Genomic DNA, 15,579 nt, shown 5'->3' on the forward strand with positions numbered 1-15,579 from the left:
TGTCTGGAAATGATCCTAGATAAAAGCCCTATGTCAATTAAACCAAAAATATTGCTTAAAAATTGCCAAATAACTGGCATCTCTGCAGAAGCTGGACACATAATAAACGTATATAATTTTTTAAGCATTTCTCAAATCCAGCGTACAAACTTTGCCTTTAAGACTATGATTTACATTCTGCGTCCACATAAATTCTCAACTTTGTTGTCAGCCACAGGAAAATCGAAGGAAAAGGATCTAAGCTTTCTGAGCATGCCTAAGGTGTGTATCTGTATGCAAAACCTTGTAGATAAAGATCATCTTGAGCATATGCAGCACACGAGCTCTACCAATAATACTTTCAGCTATATTTTTCCATGGCAAATATTTCCTGGGTACAACATCATGGAAAGGCATGTAAAGGTTTCCATAACTAATTTCCAAATACCCTTAAATCCCACAAATACCCTTAAATCTGTATGATTAGTCTACACTGAATGTACAAACGGGATTCACACAGTGGCAGCATTTCTAGCAGCAGCTGCAGCAACTACCTTCCCTGCTTTTCCAGAGGGTAGGCATTCGCAAGCCCAGCAGACCACAGTCAGCTCGCCGCGGTTGCCGGCAGCTTCAAGGTAGCGCGTTCCAGCTCTGCAGGATCTTCTTTTTTTTTTTTTTTTTTCCCTTTTCTTTTCTTTCATCGCTATTGCGGTCCCGGCATGAAAGAAAAGGGCTGACACTGCTGAAGCCCGTGTGACACCTGACTCCTACGTAAATATGGGAAAAAGTTCTTCAATGAGATGCGATAGGAAATGACACCGCCTCGTTTTTATAGCCCTATGAATCACAGTTTTCCCCTCTTCTACTGTACTTGGGTTTCAAATATTCACATAAAATTATGTGAAAGAGATGTTTTTGTATTCAGTAATGGATGAAGAACACTATGAGAACATCCACAGCACTTGAAATGTGGTAGACACCGGCTGGATCTTACTCAGCGGTTTTCATCTGTGAAAGCTTCTTCATTTTTAGGCTGTTCGGATGAAAGTAATCAAGCTAAATATATATAGTGTTCCACACAACATCGCTGTATGTTTGATACCAGCACCCGCACGAAGCTTGGCTTCGCGTATGCCTGCAAATAGGAACCAGTATCCCTAGACAGCAATGAGATCAGCTGTTTCTAATGCCCCGAAAACTGCGAGTTTTGTAGTTTCTCATTTAATTTTAGATACAACTCCTCCACGTTCTAAAAAAACCACCCAGCGGCTGAGAGCGCAGCAGCTCCCTCCAAACTCCCGGCGCGGAGCCTCCTTCGCGGGGTCCCCCCACGCCACCACTCACCCCAGTATCCCCGGCCCCCCCTCGGCACCGGCAACCGGCGGGGCCCGTTCCCGAGCCGGCGTGGGGCCGGGGGCTGCTCCCCCTTGCCCACTCGCGAAGTGGACGTGGGCCGGCTCCCCGCTGCCACCCCCCCAGTCCCCCGTCCCACAAACCCGGCAGCAGACCCCCTCCCCGCCGCACGCCTCCCCCGCCCCGAGGCCCACCTTCCCGGCGGGGAGGCGGCCGGGACGCGGCAGTGCCTCCCGACCGGCGGGGGCCGCCCAGCCCACCGCTGCCCACAGCTGACATGGCGGCCCCCACACTCCCGCCCTCAGCGGAGCCGGCAGCGGCGGCCTGCCCTCAGCCTGCCCGCGGCAGGGCGGCGGCAGCGGCGGCTTCCGGCGAAGCCCTCTTGCCTTCAACAAAGATGGTGGTCCCCGCGCAGGCTCGGCGGGCGCCGGGGCGCCCCGTGTAGTTCCCCACTTCCCTGGTGTAAGTACGGGGCGAGGGCGGAGGGGGCTCTCTCCTCACGGCGCTCGCCGCCCCCGCCGCTCTCTCGCCCCGCTCCCGGCTCGGCCCAGCTCCCGCCGCCCTGAGGGGGAGGCGGGAGTAACGGTGTCAGCCCCAGCGGGGCCGTTCGGCGGCGGCCCCCGGCGGCGCTGCGGACGCTGGGGCAGGGGACGGGCTTCCGCGGGGCGGGCCGGGCCGGGGCGGCGGGGGCCGCGGGACGGCGGCAGCGCCCGCCTCCGCTGCGGCAGCCGCGGCGAGAGGGAGCGAAGGGAGGCGGAGAGGAGGGAGGCCGGGGTCCGGCCGTGGGGCCGGGGCCGCGGCGGGAGGCTGGGGGCCCGGGTGGCGGCAGATCGGGCAGCCGGACCCTGGCGGCGGCAGGAGCGGCGGCTTCCCGACCTGTGTTACGGGGGAGGAGTTGAAAGCTAAACTTTTTTTTTTTTTTTTTTTTTTTTTGGGGTGGGGGTGCGATTTTTAACCCGTAGGCGTGTAGCCAGTAGCCGAAATCACTCATGGATTAATTAGGCAGGGTGGACCTTATCCTTAGCACGTGGGAACGTACCGGGAGCCACGGGCAGCCGGTGCAGGTGGTGCTTGGGAAAGTGCCAAGGTGTTTCCAGGCAAGAACTGAGTACTCTTTTTAGGATCAGAAGGGGTCTTTTTAGGGTCGAGGCTTTCAGAAGTTTTATCCCCGTTCACGGACAGATTCTGCATTGGATCCAGAAAAATGCAAATGCGCCCATTTTGGTGTGGTGATAAGTCAAGGACTGTGCTCATTCAGCGGGACGTGGGGGTAGATTTCGTAAAATTTGGCTCTATTACAGAAAAGATGCATTTTTAGAAGCATCTGGGGAAGGTCTGAGCCATGTAATCTTTTGGGTAAATGGACATCTCATCTTTTTACATTCCCTCTAGCACCAGCATTACTAGAGGAAAATTTATTTTAGAGCTTACTTTGGATCTCCAGATACAGGCTGTGATTAAAATTATTAATTTTAATTTAATTCTACATTGCACTAAGCTCCATCCCTACACTGTTACACACCAAAATCCTGATACATTTACATATCTGGGCTGCTTAGCTACTGACTTGGACATTTCCTTCTCACAGTAAACACACACAAAGAAATACTTAATCTTTAAAAAGACCTTAAAAATCAGTACACCCCATCCTGGAAGTTTACTGGGCCACCAGCCTTGGTGTTAAGGGCTTTAAAGCCTCAGTTGTGCTCACTCTGCAGTCAGTGAGCCAAAGGCCTTTTTCAGCAGAAATTCCCCCTTCAGATTCGTGGCTTGATAGGCGTTTTTTCAGTGCACAAAGGTGCAAACTGAGATGGTTTGAAAAGGCCTTATTTTTGAAAAGCGTTGACTGCTTTGGTCATGAAGAAGGGGAGCTCATCAAGTGCTGTACAGTGGCTGGAGAAGTCAATGTTCCTCATCTGGAACTGCCTGGGTTTTTCCGTTTGGGTTGAGATAAGGCCCTCAGAGCCGCCACTGGGTGCCTGTCTTGGACTCTGAGCATTTCATAAGCTCGGGGGCAGTCAGGGAATCCTGGATGGGAGAAATGGCAGGAATCTGCTGCCTGAATTTTATCTGGTTTTGCTTTAGCCCGGTGATTGCTCCCAGTAGTGTAAAGGTAGTGCGTGCTAGGGACCAGAATCTGCAGCTTCACCTGTCCAAGATGAGCATCCTAACATCAAATGGGGAAATCCAGTTCTCCTTCTTGCCTGCTCTTTTCCCAGCCCCTTTCTTGCACTATCATCTCATTCTGTGGTGGAGTTTGATGTTTGAGCTATGCTTAGCAAACACATTTTTTAAGGACATGTGCCAGGATAGCGGTTTGATCCCCGAATGACCGCTAGGCAGAAGGTAGGCACCTCAAAATTCACTTCAGTATAGAAGAAACATACTGGGTAGCCCAGGGAAGATGGAATGGAGTCCTCCTGGGAAGGTGCCATCCAGCAATGCTTTCAGCACTTGGGGGAAGCATTTTTGGAAAGTGGCTTTATCAGAGAGGGTCACAGATAGGGTTTTCCAGTCTCTCTCTTGTTGTCCTATGCTCTTGCATTCTGTCCAAGATGCCATTTATGTGCCTATATGTTCTGTTGGTTGCCTGCCCTGGATTTTAACAACCAGGCCAACCACCCAACCTTTGATGGGGCCTTGGGAGTCAGTAGGCAGCTCTGATGATATAAAGACTTGAGCAGGTTTCTTAGAAAAGCTTTGAAAACCTCTGCCTCTCCTTGTATCCTCAAGCTGAATCAAGTGCAGTTTCTGCAAGGTCTAGCTGTTCAAACGGCAGCTTCTAGTTTAATTATCATAAACTCTTTTGGTAATTACACTCAACACCTGCTGCAGTTTTTTGACTTCATTATTTAGGCATGAGATTTAATTGTATGACTCTGTCATTTTCCTTTTCAAGTTCCATTAATAGGCCCAGGGATATGTTTGTCGTTAAGGTCTAGACTAGACATCTTGATTCAGTTCATAGGTCTGGCTCAGACTCCCAGTATGATCTTGGATGAGTTGTTTGGTCTCTCTGGACCTTGATTCCTCTTCTGTAGAGTGGCTATAAAATGCATCATTTCCAGCTTTTGTCTAGTCAGAGTATTAGTCAAGTGAAATGAAAGCTGGCAGAGGGCATCCGATTGCTTCCTGTGAACACATTAGAAGGGTAAATACCAGGGAGGGAGAAGAGCTACTTAAGCTAAAGAACAGTTTTGGCAGAACAAATGCCTATAAATAGAAGGTGGATAAATTTGAGATGGAAATTCGAAGAAAGTTTTTCATCATCAAATCAGTGGAATTCCAGAGCAGCCTTCCAGGATGAGTCAGGGGGAAGAACGACCTGGTGCCTGAGGTACATTTCCACCCCTTGCAAAATTAAAATGCATCACGTAGGCCAAAGCTACCTGCTGACTCTGTCCCTGCTGCCGCCTGTCTGTGCTGCCTCTGCCAGTCTGGCTGCTGCTTTTGCGCTGCTGCAGCAAAAGTGCTGCAACAGCAATAGCGTCACAGGCATCGGTGACAGAGGTCAGGTGTGACATTTCTCTGACTTTTGGGGGCTGGAGTCTCTTAAGGGCTGGCAAATGCTCCAGCTGCCTTTAGCATGGGCCTTGACCAGTTAGTGAGCGGGATTATTTGGCGTGGTTTTTATCCCAGCGAAGGACTGGTCTTCACAATGCCAAAGGTTCTCTTCCTGTCTAATATTTCCCAGATATGGTTGCATTTTAGCTCATGAGACAGTGAAATCTGAGCGGAAAGAAGATGGTGGGGATCATTAATAGTTTTCCAAGGTTGGTGATTCTGAGTTTGTCATTCTTTCTAAAGATTGCCGGGTATCAAACATCACTTCTGGATGTTAAAGGTTGAAGTATTTTAACCTTCACGCATTTCCCTACTCCTTTTCTCACGCTCTAGGTTGTCAGATGGATGCCAGAGACAAGCAGCTTTTACGCTCCCTGCGCCTGGAGCTCTGCACAGAGGTGCTGGTGGATGGACTTGTTATTCAGTATCTCTACCAAGAAGGGATTCTCACGGACAGTCACGTTCAAGAAATAAAGTCCCAAACCACCAGTCAGAGGAAAACTATGATGCTCCTTGATATTCTCCCCACCAGAGGACCCAAGGCTTTTGATGTGTTTCTGGATTCCTTGCAGGAGTTCCCATGGGTTAAAGAGAAGCTGATGATGAAGCGTAAGGAAATGACAGTACAAGATCCTGAAGGTAAGGCCAGCATTGTTGTTACTGATATTTCGAAGCTAGTTCTCAAGCCGTAATTTTGAAAGTATTGAATGTACCAGTAATTTCAAGTTATGCGTCATATAGATATGGAGCAGGATGCCAACAAAAGGGGAAGCCAGCCAAACCCCAGGAAGTATTGCAAAGTTTGGGGAGTGAGCAGGGCTGAGTTTCAGGAGACTGGGAGACGGCAGGAGGGGCTGCTTTGGGAGAGGCTAGGATGTAGGAGGACCCAGACTCCATTACCTCAAAGGGAACAGGGTATAAAAAGTAGTTTTGACTAGCTACAGAACAGTCTTTTTGCCATCCATACCTGATTATTGTTTGTTTTATGTGTGTTTTACAGTGGTCTGTTTCTGGATTGTACATACTGACAGAATTTTTATTTGCTTACTTTTATTATGATTTTAATGTAATTTTGATTTAGTACCATGTGCTAATTTAGATTTATTCAGTTTCTTATGTTTACTGGAGTACCAATGTCTAGGATCATTACTTCCAAAATTACTAGCCATTGATTAATTTTAAAACAAATTTAGGAGCTAACTGATTTAGTGGGTGTTAGATAATCTCATTTAGTCAAATCTCTGGCTTTCTGACATTTAAATGTACTTCTAGAACTAGTTTTCTAGACTTGGTGTTTGTTCAGAAGTGATTTCTTTGCCAATCTGTGCACGCAGTTGTTGAGCTGTTTTGAAGTCAAGACGACTGCTTAAAATGCACGTTTCTTGCCCTAGATTTTGGCAGCATGCGCTGGCTGCTAACCTCATGTTACCAGTGAGATAGTGAAATAATCCTCACTTGGGCACATCGTTTCCGAGCAGTCTGATTAACCTTTCTCCAAGCCCTCCAACCCCAGCCCCCCACCCTGTTAGAGTTTGGTCGTATGTATTTTGATGCACGTGACGTGTGATTTTTCCAGTGTCAATGTGCTTTGCCTGAGACTGAAAGCCTGTGAAGATGGGTGACTAAGACCCGTTGACCGCCATGTGCACCTGCATCCCAGTTAGCTGCACGTTCAAGAACATTTTGTCAAGATCTGCTGGACAAATCTGACATTATCTTACCTTAGGACATTTTTAACGGAATATTGTGGCAGCTTGTCTTTCTGCTGGCTCTCTGTGGAGGTTGCGTTATGCTTGTTCAGAAATGGGTGAATAATTTTCAGAATTTGGGAAATAAATGTCCCATGCTACCCATCCGGGAAAACACTGCAAGTTCTCAGCACAACGCAAACTTGCAGCATTGAGTGTGATGGAAGAGACCTTGCTCGTTGTTATGACAAATCCTGTCACGCCAGTGCTCTTTATTTGCCTTACAAATCAGCCTGTTCCTTTGCTAATTGCTGGTTAAGCTGTGAAATAATCCTTACGGTTCCAGAAACGCACACATAGCCATCGAGTACAGTCAGGATCGCGTACTTTGTCAGCAGAAAAATTGTTTCTGATTTTTGGTTTTTTTGATTGTTTTGTGGATTGCTTGTTCCTGTTCTTGATCGATTGTGACTAATGTGCTGGATTTATGCGTATCAGGTTCTCTGGTTTCGAGTGGGCTGACTGTACTTGATAATCCTATTGCCAAATTTTGTGTGTAAATTAGAAAAGGCTTCCAGATTAGATCAAAGGTTACTGTTATTTTTACTGTGGCAATACGGAGTGTAAGAACACGATAAGAGGCAGATAGCCAAGTTTGTTTTAATATTTAGGCATGTTCTTTAGAAGCCAAAGAAAGAGAGCACCATCTGTGCCCTAATAAATGCTGAGTGCACCCTGGAATGAATTGGAAACTATGGCGGCATCATCAGTGCTGATTACATGCAAGAAAATGTGGTTTGGGATAAAAAGCCTAGCTTTGCATTCTAAACAACAAACTTGTAAGCTTTTGTCTCGGCAGAGTGCTTGAGCATATGCTTGGCCTTAAGCATGGAAAAAGCCATTTGCTCTAATAAAACTATAAGCATACTTAAAATTAAATGTGTTCTTCAGTGCCATGCTAGATAACTTCTGCCTTATTGGAAACAGTCCTTATAAATGATGATTTGTCAGTGGCAATTTCTTTTAAAGAATCCATTTGTAGTGAAAAAAGCCTGCCACATACACACTACCTTATTCTAGACCTTAAAACTTTTAAAATTGAAGTTGGTTTTATGACCCCAGATTTTTAAATCTTTTTTTCCTTTGAATCCTGCATACTTATGGAAATCACATTCCTGCTGTTCACTTATTTATGCTCAATTAAAATTCTGTTTACTCAAGCAAAATAGCCTCAGTTTTTGCAGATCTTTTGCAGGACTAAGGACTGGTGGCAAGTTGTTCCTTGAAGGAAGGTTTTATTCTATAGTCTTTCACCTCTCACTGACTGCACGTAGGATTTTTAAAGTCAGTAAAAGTAGACTATTACGTTTTCTCCATCTGAATGTAAAAACTGTGGCACATGCACAGTGATTTTTCTATGTTGGCCTTTGGATTATTGTGCATTTTGTTCAAAGAGATCAGGCTTTCTATCTTTGCTTTGGCTGAGAAATATAGTTTATTGGTTCCCAGTTAAAAAAAATAAATCACAACTGTAATTATTAAGAAGTTTTTAATTTATTTTCTTCCCCTAGTAAAAAAAAAACAAACCAAAACAACAAACCAACTGAACCAAACAAACAGCAATTTCAGAAGGACAGAAATAAAAACATTTTTGGTGATGTAGCGTAAATACGATCTGGTGGACCGAGCAACTACAAAATGGAAGCTAAAGTCTGAGACCTAAACTGACTGCCACTGACTCATCGGGAGCCTTTGGGCAAATTCTTCCAAGGCAATGGATTTATTGATTCCCAAGTTGTGTAACTCGGTGTAATGTTCATGGAGCAGCATAGACTGTAACTGTAAATTGGCCCAGGATTCAACCCAGAGTACGCAGTTTGGCTGCTTGCAAATAAACGAAGTTTAAAACCTGCGATATCCTGAGTTTTATTGCTGAATGTCAGTTGACTTAAAAAATAACATTTCTGTATACTGTTATCTGCCGTAGTTCCAAGAAACACAGAAGAGCCTAATCCTGCAGAGCACGAGGAATAGTTTTTGCATGGGAATCAGGAGAGTGATGTGCAGGCAGGTAGGGCCACTTGTATCTGTGTAATTGCAGCAGAGACGCCCCAAATTCCTTCCCCTTGCTTGTTTATGCACAGGGCAGCCTTTTGCCGAGGGTCACCTCTCTCCTCTCTTGTATGGGTCTGGCAGAATGCCACAGCTTTGGGGAGAACTTTTCTTAAGGTAGGGAAAGCATCCTTGTAAAACCCCAGAATCTCAAGAAGTAAATATAAAGTCATGTGCTTTTGGAGGTAAATGTTTATGACTTTAATTGATTTCAAGGTGATAGGGTGTGTTTCTCGCTTGTGTAAGAACCTGTGATAAAACAGTTCACCCTGTGCAGAGTGGCATTGCAAGACTTAATCATTATAAGCATGAACTGCAGCATGAGTTCCTGGTTTTGAAGATCAAAACTTCTGCCGTAGTAAGAGTTAACAAAAATAATGTGGGTCTGCTTCATTGGGAAAAGACTATTCTGCTTTTTCTGCCCTAGTTTGGATAACTTTATGCCTTTGTCAGAAACATAAATCTTCAATATAGTATTATAATTCCTATGGAAAACTACAGCTGTTGGCAACAGAATTCCATTCTTTCTAGGAACAGCAAACAGTTACTCAGTATTTTTTGCACTGAATAAAAAAATATAAGCTTTGACAGCGTTTGTTTATCAGACTGTTTTTCTAATTTCTCTCCACTCAGGAATTTTTCTGCCCAAGTATTATATTTCTCTCTATACTATATATTGCTATAAAATTATTTACTTCCAAAAGTGTTAGTACTGCACCTCTTTGTAATATAGATGATTTCTCCATTCCACAGGAAATCGCAGCATATTGAGAAAGGGAAAAGTCTGAGATACAGTGTTTGCCAAAGGAATCCTGCAGCAGCCGTTGCTCTCTGGCAAATGTTAGTGAATTTGGGGCATGGAGTTACACAGAACCGTCTTGGGAAGGCTGTTCTCTCACAACTAAGCAAGGAATATTTTCGAATCCATGATTTTGTTGTTGTTGTGGTACCTAGTGAGCAGTCTGCGTTAGGGTCCTGTTAGTCTTGGGTGAGGTTTTTTGTTCATTTGAACAGATTTTGGTGTGGTTGGGGTTTTTCTCTGGATGTGTGGGGAGCGTGTGTTCTCATATAGCTGTATAAAGCTCATGTTGTGTAACCCTTTGGATGAAGCATGCAAATACAAAACAAAGCAAAACATGTACTTTTGCTGAGAAAATCATCCTTCCCTCCGCCCCCCAGCTTTTCCAAAGTCCTTTTTCCACAGCCAGGTTGTAGGATTTTAAGAATTCAGATTCAAATGCAACAGCATTAGGGACACGGGGAAGTTTAGCATCTCTTCTTACCTTTTGTTGGCTGCTTCCTGCCCTCTTCCTATCCTGCTTCCTCTCATGTCTAATGCAGCAAGGAAACAGCCTGGTCTCTTGCCCTTTTCCATTTGGATGTCAGATAGGAGAGCAGCTGATGAATTCCTTTTCTCTCTCTAAAATGGTGGATAGAAGACGGTGCTTTTTTTTTTTTTTTTTTTTTTTGCTTTCTTCCCTTTCCCTCTCCTCTCTTGTATAGTCCAGTGGCAGAAGGGGGAGTTTCCTCCCATGTATGTCTGAAGGAAAGGGATGGGCTTAGCAGCCTTGGCTGCACTGGATTGACCTGGAGATGAAGGAATTGCCCTTGTGCCACATCCCAGTGCCTGGAGGCTATAGAAAATGTTCTCTGGAGAGATTCAAAGGCATCCTCGTAGGAGAATTTCCCAAACCCTTTTCCACATTCCCATCTCTCCTGAAAATCGGGTGTTACATTTACAGCTTTGGCTTTGTTCCTGACCGCAGCAAGATCTGTGAAGTCTGGCATTAAAGGTTTGTGCACACACTCAATATTAACAGCATGCATCGTGGCATGGACAAGTAATCAACGTCCCTCGTTCTACAGAGCATTCTGTGTATGTATTCTGGTTGTAATGTGTATATGAACATAAGATTTTATTTTTATTTTTTTTTAACCGTTTAAGGGATATTTGCTTTTTTGACCTTTAATAAGCAGCTGTGTTTATGCTGCTTACATCTATGTTTTTCACTTTTTTGAAGCCTACCTCTTAGGCATCACTGTTACGAACTATAATATTTTCTGAACAGTCTCAAACAGCTTTTTTTCAGGTAAGTTAGTGGAAATATATAACCATACTTGGTGTCATCCTCAGTAACACAAATATGTGAAGGTAATAATAATAATGATTTAATTAAACATATAGTCCCTGGAAACAGGAGAGGAGGAGTGAGTTCTGGCAAGAGAGGTGTTTGTGCCAGCTGTGCCTGATCAGCTACTCATAACCAGTGCCACTAAGAGGAAGCAACGGGTAATTGGGATTGAAGACTCCCTGGTGTAGGGAACGGAGACATCTGTCTGCTGACCGCATCTGACGACTTCCAAAGTTTGCTGCTTCCCCAGAGACTGGATCCAGGACATCACAGAGGTTGCCAAGGCCTGGCCAATCATCAGACTTTGCTACTCTCTCATGTGGGCACTAGTAATACTTCATCAGATTAAGGATGACTACGGGACTCAGTGATCCCATGTGAAGGGATGGAGCCCAAGCAGTGTTCTCCATCCTGCCATTCAAGGGGAAAAACCTGGGAAAGGGTGGATGCATCCTGCATATTCTCACCTCTCTCTGCACCTGGTGTCATGGCAGCACTTTGAACTCTATGGCCACAATGAAGTCTTCTTAAAAGAGTATTTCTATTGCAGGCCCTGGTTCTTGGGGAAACTTTAATAACCCTGGTGTTTACTGGGAACGTGACACAGTACAGCGATCCAGGAGACTTCTGGAATGCAGAAGGGACAATATCTTGATGAATGTCCTGGAGGGGTAGACTAAGGGAGGTGCTCTACTGGCCTTGCTACTCACAAACAAGGAACAATTGTTTAGGGATGTATTTGTTCATGTCAGTCTTGGCTGCAGTTACCATGCAGTGCTCAAGTTTAAGATACTGAGAGAAGAGAGGAAAGCAAGTAGCAGAGTAAAGGTCCTGGACTTTAGCTTGTTCATGAAACTGATGGATGGGACACTGTAGGAGACAGTTCTGAAGGACAAAAGCACCCAGGAGAGCTGACTGATCAAGGAAAACCTCTTCAAAGCACAAAACCGGTCCATTCCTACATACAGGAAAAGCAGCAGGCATGGCAGGAGGCCAGCTTGGCTGAAAGGGGAACTTCCAGCTGAGCTCGAATTCAAAAAGGAATTGTCTTGGAGGTGGAAGTGAGGACAGGCTACCCAGAAGCAATGTAAAAGCATTCTGTGGGCTTTTCGGGATAGAGTTATGAAGGGCAAAGCTTATCTGAGTTTGAAACCATTCAAGGATGTGAAGGACAACAAGATGGACTTCTACAGGTACATTGGCAGTGGAAGGCAAAAACTGATGAAGGGCACGGAAAAGGCTGGGTCTTCATATGCAAAGTCTGCTGTCAGTTGGCCCTGGTCTCTGTGCCTAGTAGTGGAATTTGGATGAGGGAGATGGTGTTTATAGTAGAAGAGAATTGAGTTAGGAACTGCCTGAGTAAAGTGGACATACACAAATCCACAGAGCTGGATGGGATGTGTCTGAGAGTGCTGGGGAGACAGCTTTTGAGAAGCTGTTTTCTGTCATGTTTGGTAGGCTGTAGAAAGCCAAATGCACAAAGTGCAATAAAGTGACTGGGAACAGCCAGCTTGGGTTTACCACAGGTAAATCAAGCCTGACCAACTTGATTCTTGCCTTCTGTGATAAAATGACTGTCACTGTACATGACAGAAGTAGATTTTGTTTAATTGACTTCATCAAGGCTTTCAGCACATTCTCATAGCATCTTTGTGGCTAACTGGGGAGGAGGTATGGACTGAATGGGTGGACTGCACAGTGGGTGAAAAAAAGGCCTGACCACCAGGCTCAAAGGGTGGTGGTCGGTGGTTCAATATCTGACTGGAGGCTAGTTACGAGTCGCGTTCCTCAGGGCTGACAGTAGGACCAATTGTTTAACCTCTTTGTCAGTGACCTGGGTGATGGGAGGGATGGTATCTTCAGGAAGTTTGTAGGTGAATTAACTTTGTTGGCACACTTGTCAGTTTTGTGTTCTGGGATCTTCTGAACTGTGCCTAAAGGAGGGAGGCAGGATGACTCCAGGGCTTGTGGATCACTTGACACAGAAGAGTGGGACTGCCTCTCAGAGGGATCCCAGCAAGCTGGATGAATGGGCCAGCAAGAATCTCATTACGTTCAGCAGAAGTAACCGTAAAGTCCTGCACCTGGGATGCAAAATAACACAAGATGGGCACTGACTGGCCAGTTGCAAGTCTGCAGAAAAGAGGCTGGATGTCATGATAGACAGCAAGTATGATGAAGACGACTAACCGCACACAGAGCTGCATCAGCAAGAGCAAAGCCAGAGGGCTGAAAAAGCGGTTATTCCCCTGTACTTGGTAGTGGGAGGCCGTATTCAAAATACTGTGTCTAGCTTTGTGCCACCAGTGCAAGGGAGAGACTGACAAACTAGAGAGTCCTGTGGAATACCACTAAAGTGGTTAGTTTATCGTGAAGTACAGGGAAAGGCTGAGACAAGTGAATTTGTTCTCAGAGAAGAGAAGGCCAAGTAGACTCAGAAAAGGTGCAATCAGACTCTTCCTACAGGTATGCAGCCAAAGGAAAAGAAGTGGCATCCACAAGTTGTAGCAAGGGATGTTCTAATTGGATATAAGGAAAAAAAAAATTCACAAGACAGGTTAAGCACTGGACACCAGAGGCTGCAGCCCAAGTAGGGTTGCCCAAAGAGGCTGTGGAATCTCTGTCCTTGGAGACAGTCAACACTCAGCAGTAGAAGACCCTGAGCAACCTGACCAGACTTTGTATCTAGCCTTGCTTTGATCAGGAGATTGGACTAGGTGACCTCCAAAGGTCCCTCTCAACCTAAATTTTTCTGTGATTCTGTAAACTTGGCATCACACTCTCTGTACTCAGTATGTGGGATTTTAATCCAAATATAACTGGTGCTGACGTGGGATACTTTGGATATGTATGCATGACTTCTAGTTCAGATTAGGAAGGTGCTTTTTAAGTATATTGGAGTGTTTGAATTAGATTTCTCTCAGGTGAGTCTAAAAAGGAAAATGAACTCTGGGTGTTCACAGAGTCCGCAGGACCAGACTAGAGCCAGTTAGAAATTAAACCTTCCAGCTGTGTATAGTCTGTATCAGTCTGTAGGTCCTCTTCGATTGATCTGTACTGCTTGCTAATATAGACGTAGCCTTTGCTGTCCAGTGAATGTGATGGTTTTGTCCACAAACACCTGCAGTCTTGGAATCCTTTCTTCCCAAAATTCTGTGTTCATACCTACACATAGATGTAGATGTGCATCACATCAGGGATGCTACTGCATGCAAATAAATGCATTTCTTTTCTTTAATTATTTAAGCATCTCTGTTTCCCAGAGTTTATAGTACTGTTTCTCATCTTGGGGTATGTCCATTCTAAATGGCTTACAGAGTTCCCTACCTCTAGTTTTCCATTAGACAAAATAATCTTGTGTGTCCATTTTCCTCCTCAACTTACATCACAGTGTGATAAAATCATGCCCGCGTCTTGTATTTCCAAAAAAACATGCATAGTTGCAGTCCTCTCTGATCCTTGAGATCTTTTGTTAATTGTTGCCAGCTTCCCACTGTTGGTCTTGTCTCAGGATGTGGCAAAGGAACCCTTGAAAAAGCTTTGTACAGACAATGATAGTTTTCTAGAATAGACTGGAAACTTTCTTGTAAGGACCTGATCCTGCAGCTTGATAAAGCTACTTGTAAACATGAAAAAGAAAGATGCAGTTGTTATTTTTGCATTATGTCATCAGTATAGGCATTCAATTGATACTAATTAATGGCCTTTGTGGCCCATTGATACACACTAATATATGCTCCAGAGCAGTTGAGAGAATTGCATACTTAAGACTTTGTAGACTTCTTTTAATGAAATTTTTCTTCATTAATATTTCCCTTCAGAGCTGGCCAGCTCTTCTTTTAGCACCTCCAGAATTGTCTTGGAGCTCCATCTGAAAATGTTTGTTTAATTTTTATATTCCCATTGTGGGGAAAATCTATTGTCTTTCATAAATAAAGTCTACGAATGCTGTTTTTAAAGAAAAAAAAAACAACCAAGCAGCAAACACGTTCACCTTAGTTTCCGTGTGTTGTGGAGGCTGCGTAGCCATCGAGTGTCAGCAAAAATGTTAACCCATGTTTCACAGTGAAAGTCTGACTCCTGTGAAGTCCTGTTGACCAGAGCAGGGCAAAGGTCTCGCCACTGGTGACTGAAATGTTCTCTCTGGTGAAGGAATGGGTGCTGTGCCGTCTTCCCTACACTGATGTGGAAGCATGTCTTGACCTTCAAAGAAAAATAATTTCTGCGGCTGAAAAGCTGTTACTAGTTCAGACTTTGCACTTTTTTTCCTGTTGACTGAGAATATCAGCAGTGATGTGACTTCTCACTGGGAAATGTCACTTGCATGGAAAAGGTCAGGACGGTCCTCTAGGATACAGTTAATTATGCATGGTTATTATATCTTGAAACCCTCCCTGCATTGCCATATGCAACTAAGCTCTCCTTCCAGATTTGTTTACGGTCATATATATGTTTATATGAATGAGAACTAGAGCGGCCGAGTATCACTCATTGTTACCTCAGAGTGATGTAGCTGCAGTTTATCTTGTTAGAAGATTTATGCGTCTGTATACAACGCTTTTAAAGCCAATTTTTATCTATTTGGCAATTGTCCGTGTAAACAGAAAACCAGTCTTGTTGCTTCTTTTAGCCATTGGACCATTGTTCCAGTATAATGCCAAATTTTCTTTGTAAGTTTTCTTCCTGCTCTTGCTTTGTCTGTGAATAGATTTGTGTTCCCTCATATATCGATGTATTGGCAAGGAGTTGTA

General features: G+C 44.6%; 1 protein-coding gene across 1 annotated transcript in view; it reads left to right on the plus strand.

The window, feature by feature from the left end:
* Positions 1 to 1,262: 1,262 nt before the first annotated feature.
* Positions 1,263 to 15,579, plus strand: part of CRADD (CARD and death domain containing adaptor protein) — an 82,017-nt gene continuing 67,700 nt past the window's right edge. Inside the window, exons 1-2 of the mRNA XM_074575036.1 lie at positions 1,263 to 1,794; positions 5,230 to 5,535. Coding sequence (XP_074431137.1) covers positions 5,238 to 5,535 — 298 coding nt within the window. The 5' untranslated portion in view covers positions 1,263 to 1,794; positions 5,230 to 5,237. The remainder of the gene's footprint in view (positions 1,795 to 5,229; positions 5,536 to 15,579) is intronic.

The sequence above is a fragment of the Larus michahellis genome, chromosome 1 (genome assembly GCF_964199755.1).
Source record: "Larus michahellis chromosome 1, bLarMic1.1, whole genome shotgun sequence".
In the NCBI taxonomy this organism is placed as follows: Eukaryota; Metazoa; Chordata; class Aves; order Charadriiformes; family Laridae; genus Larus; species Larus michahellis.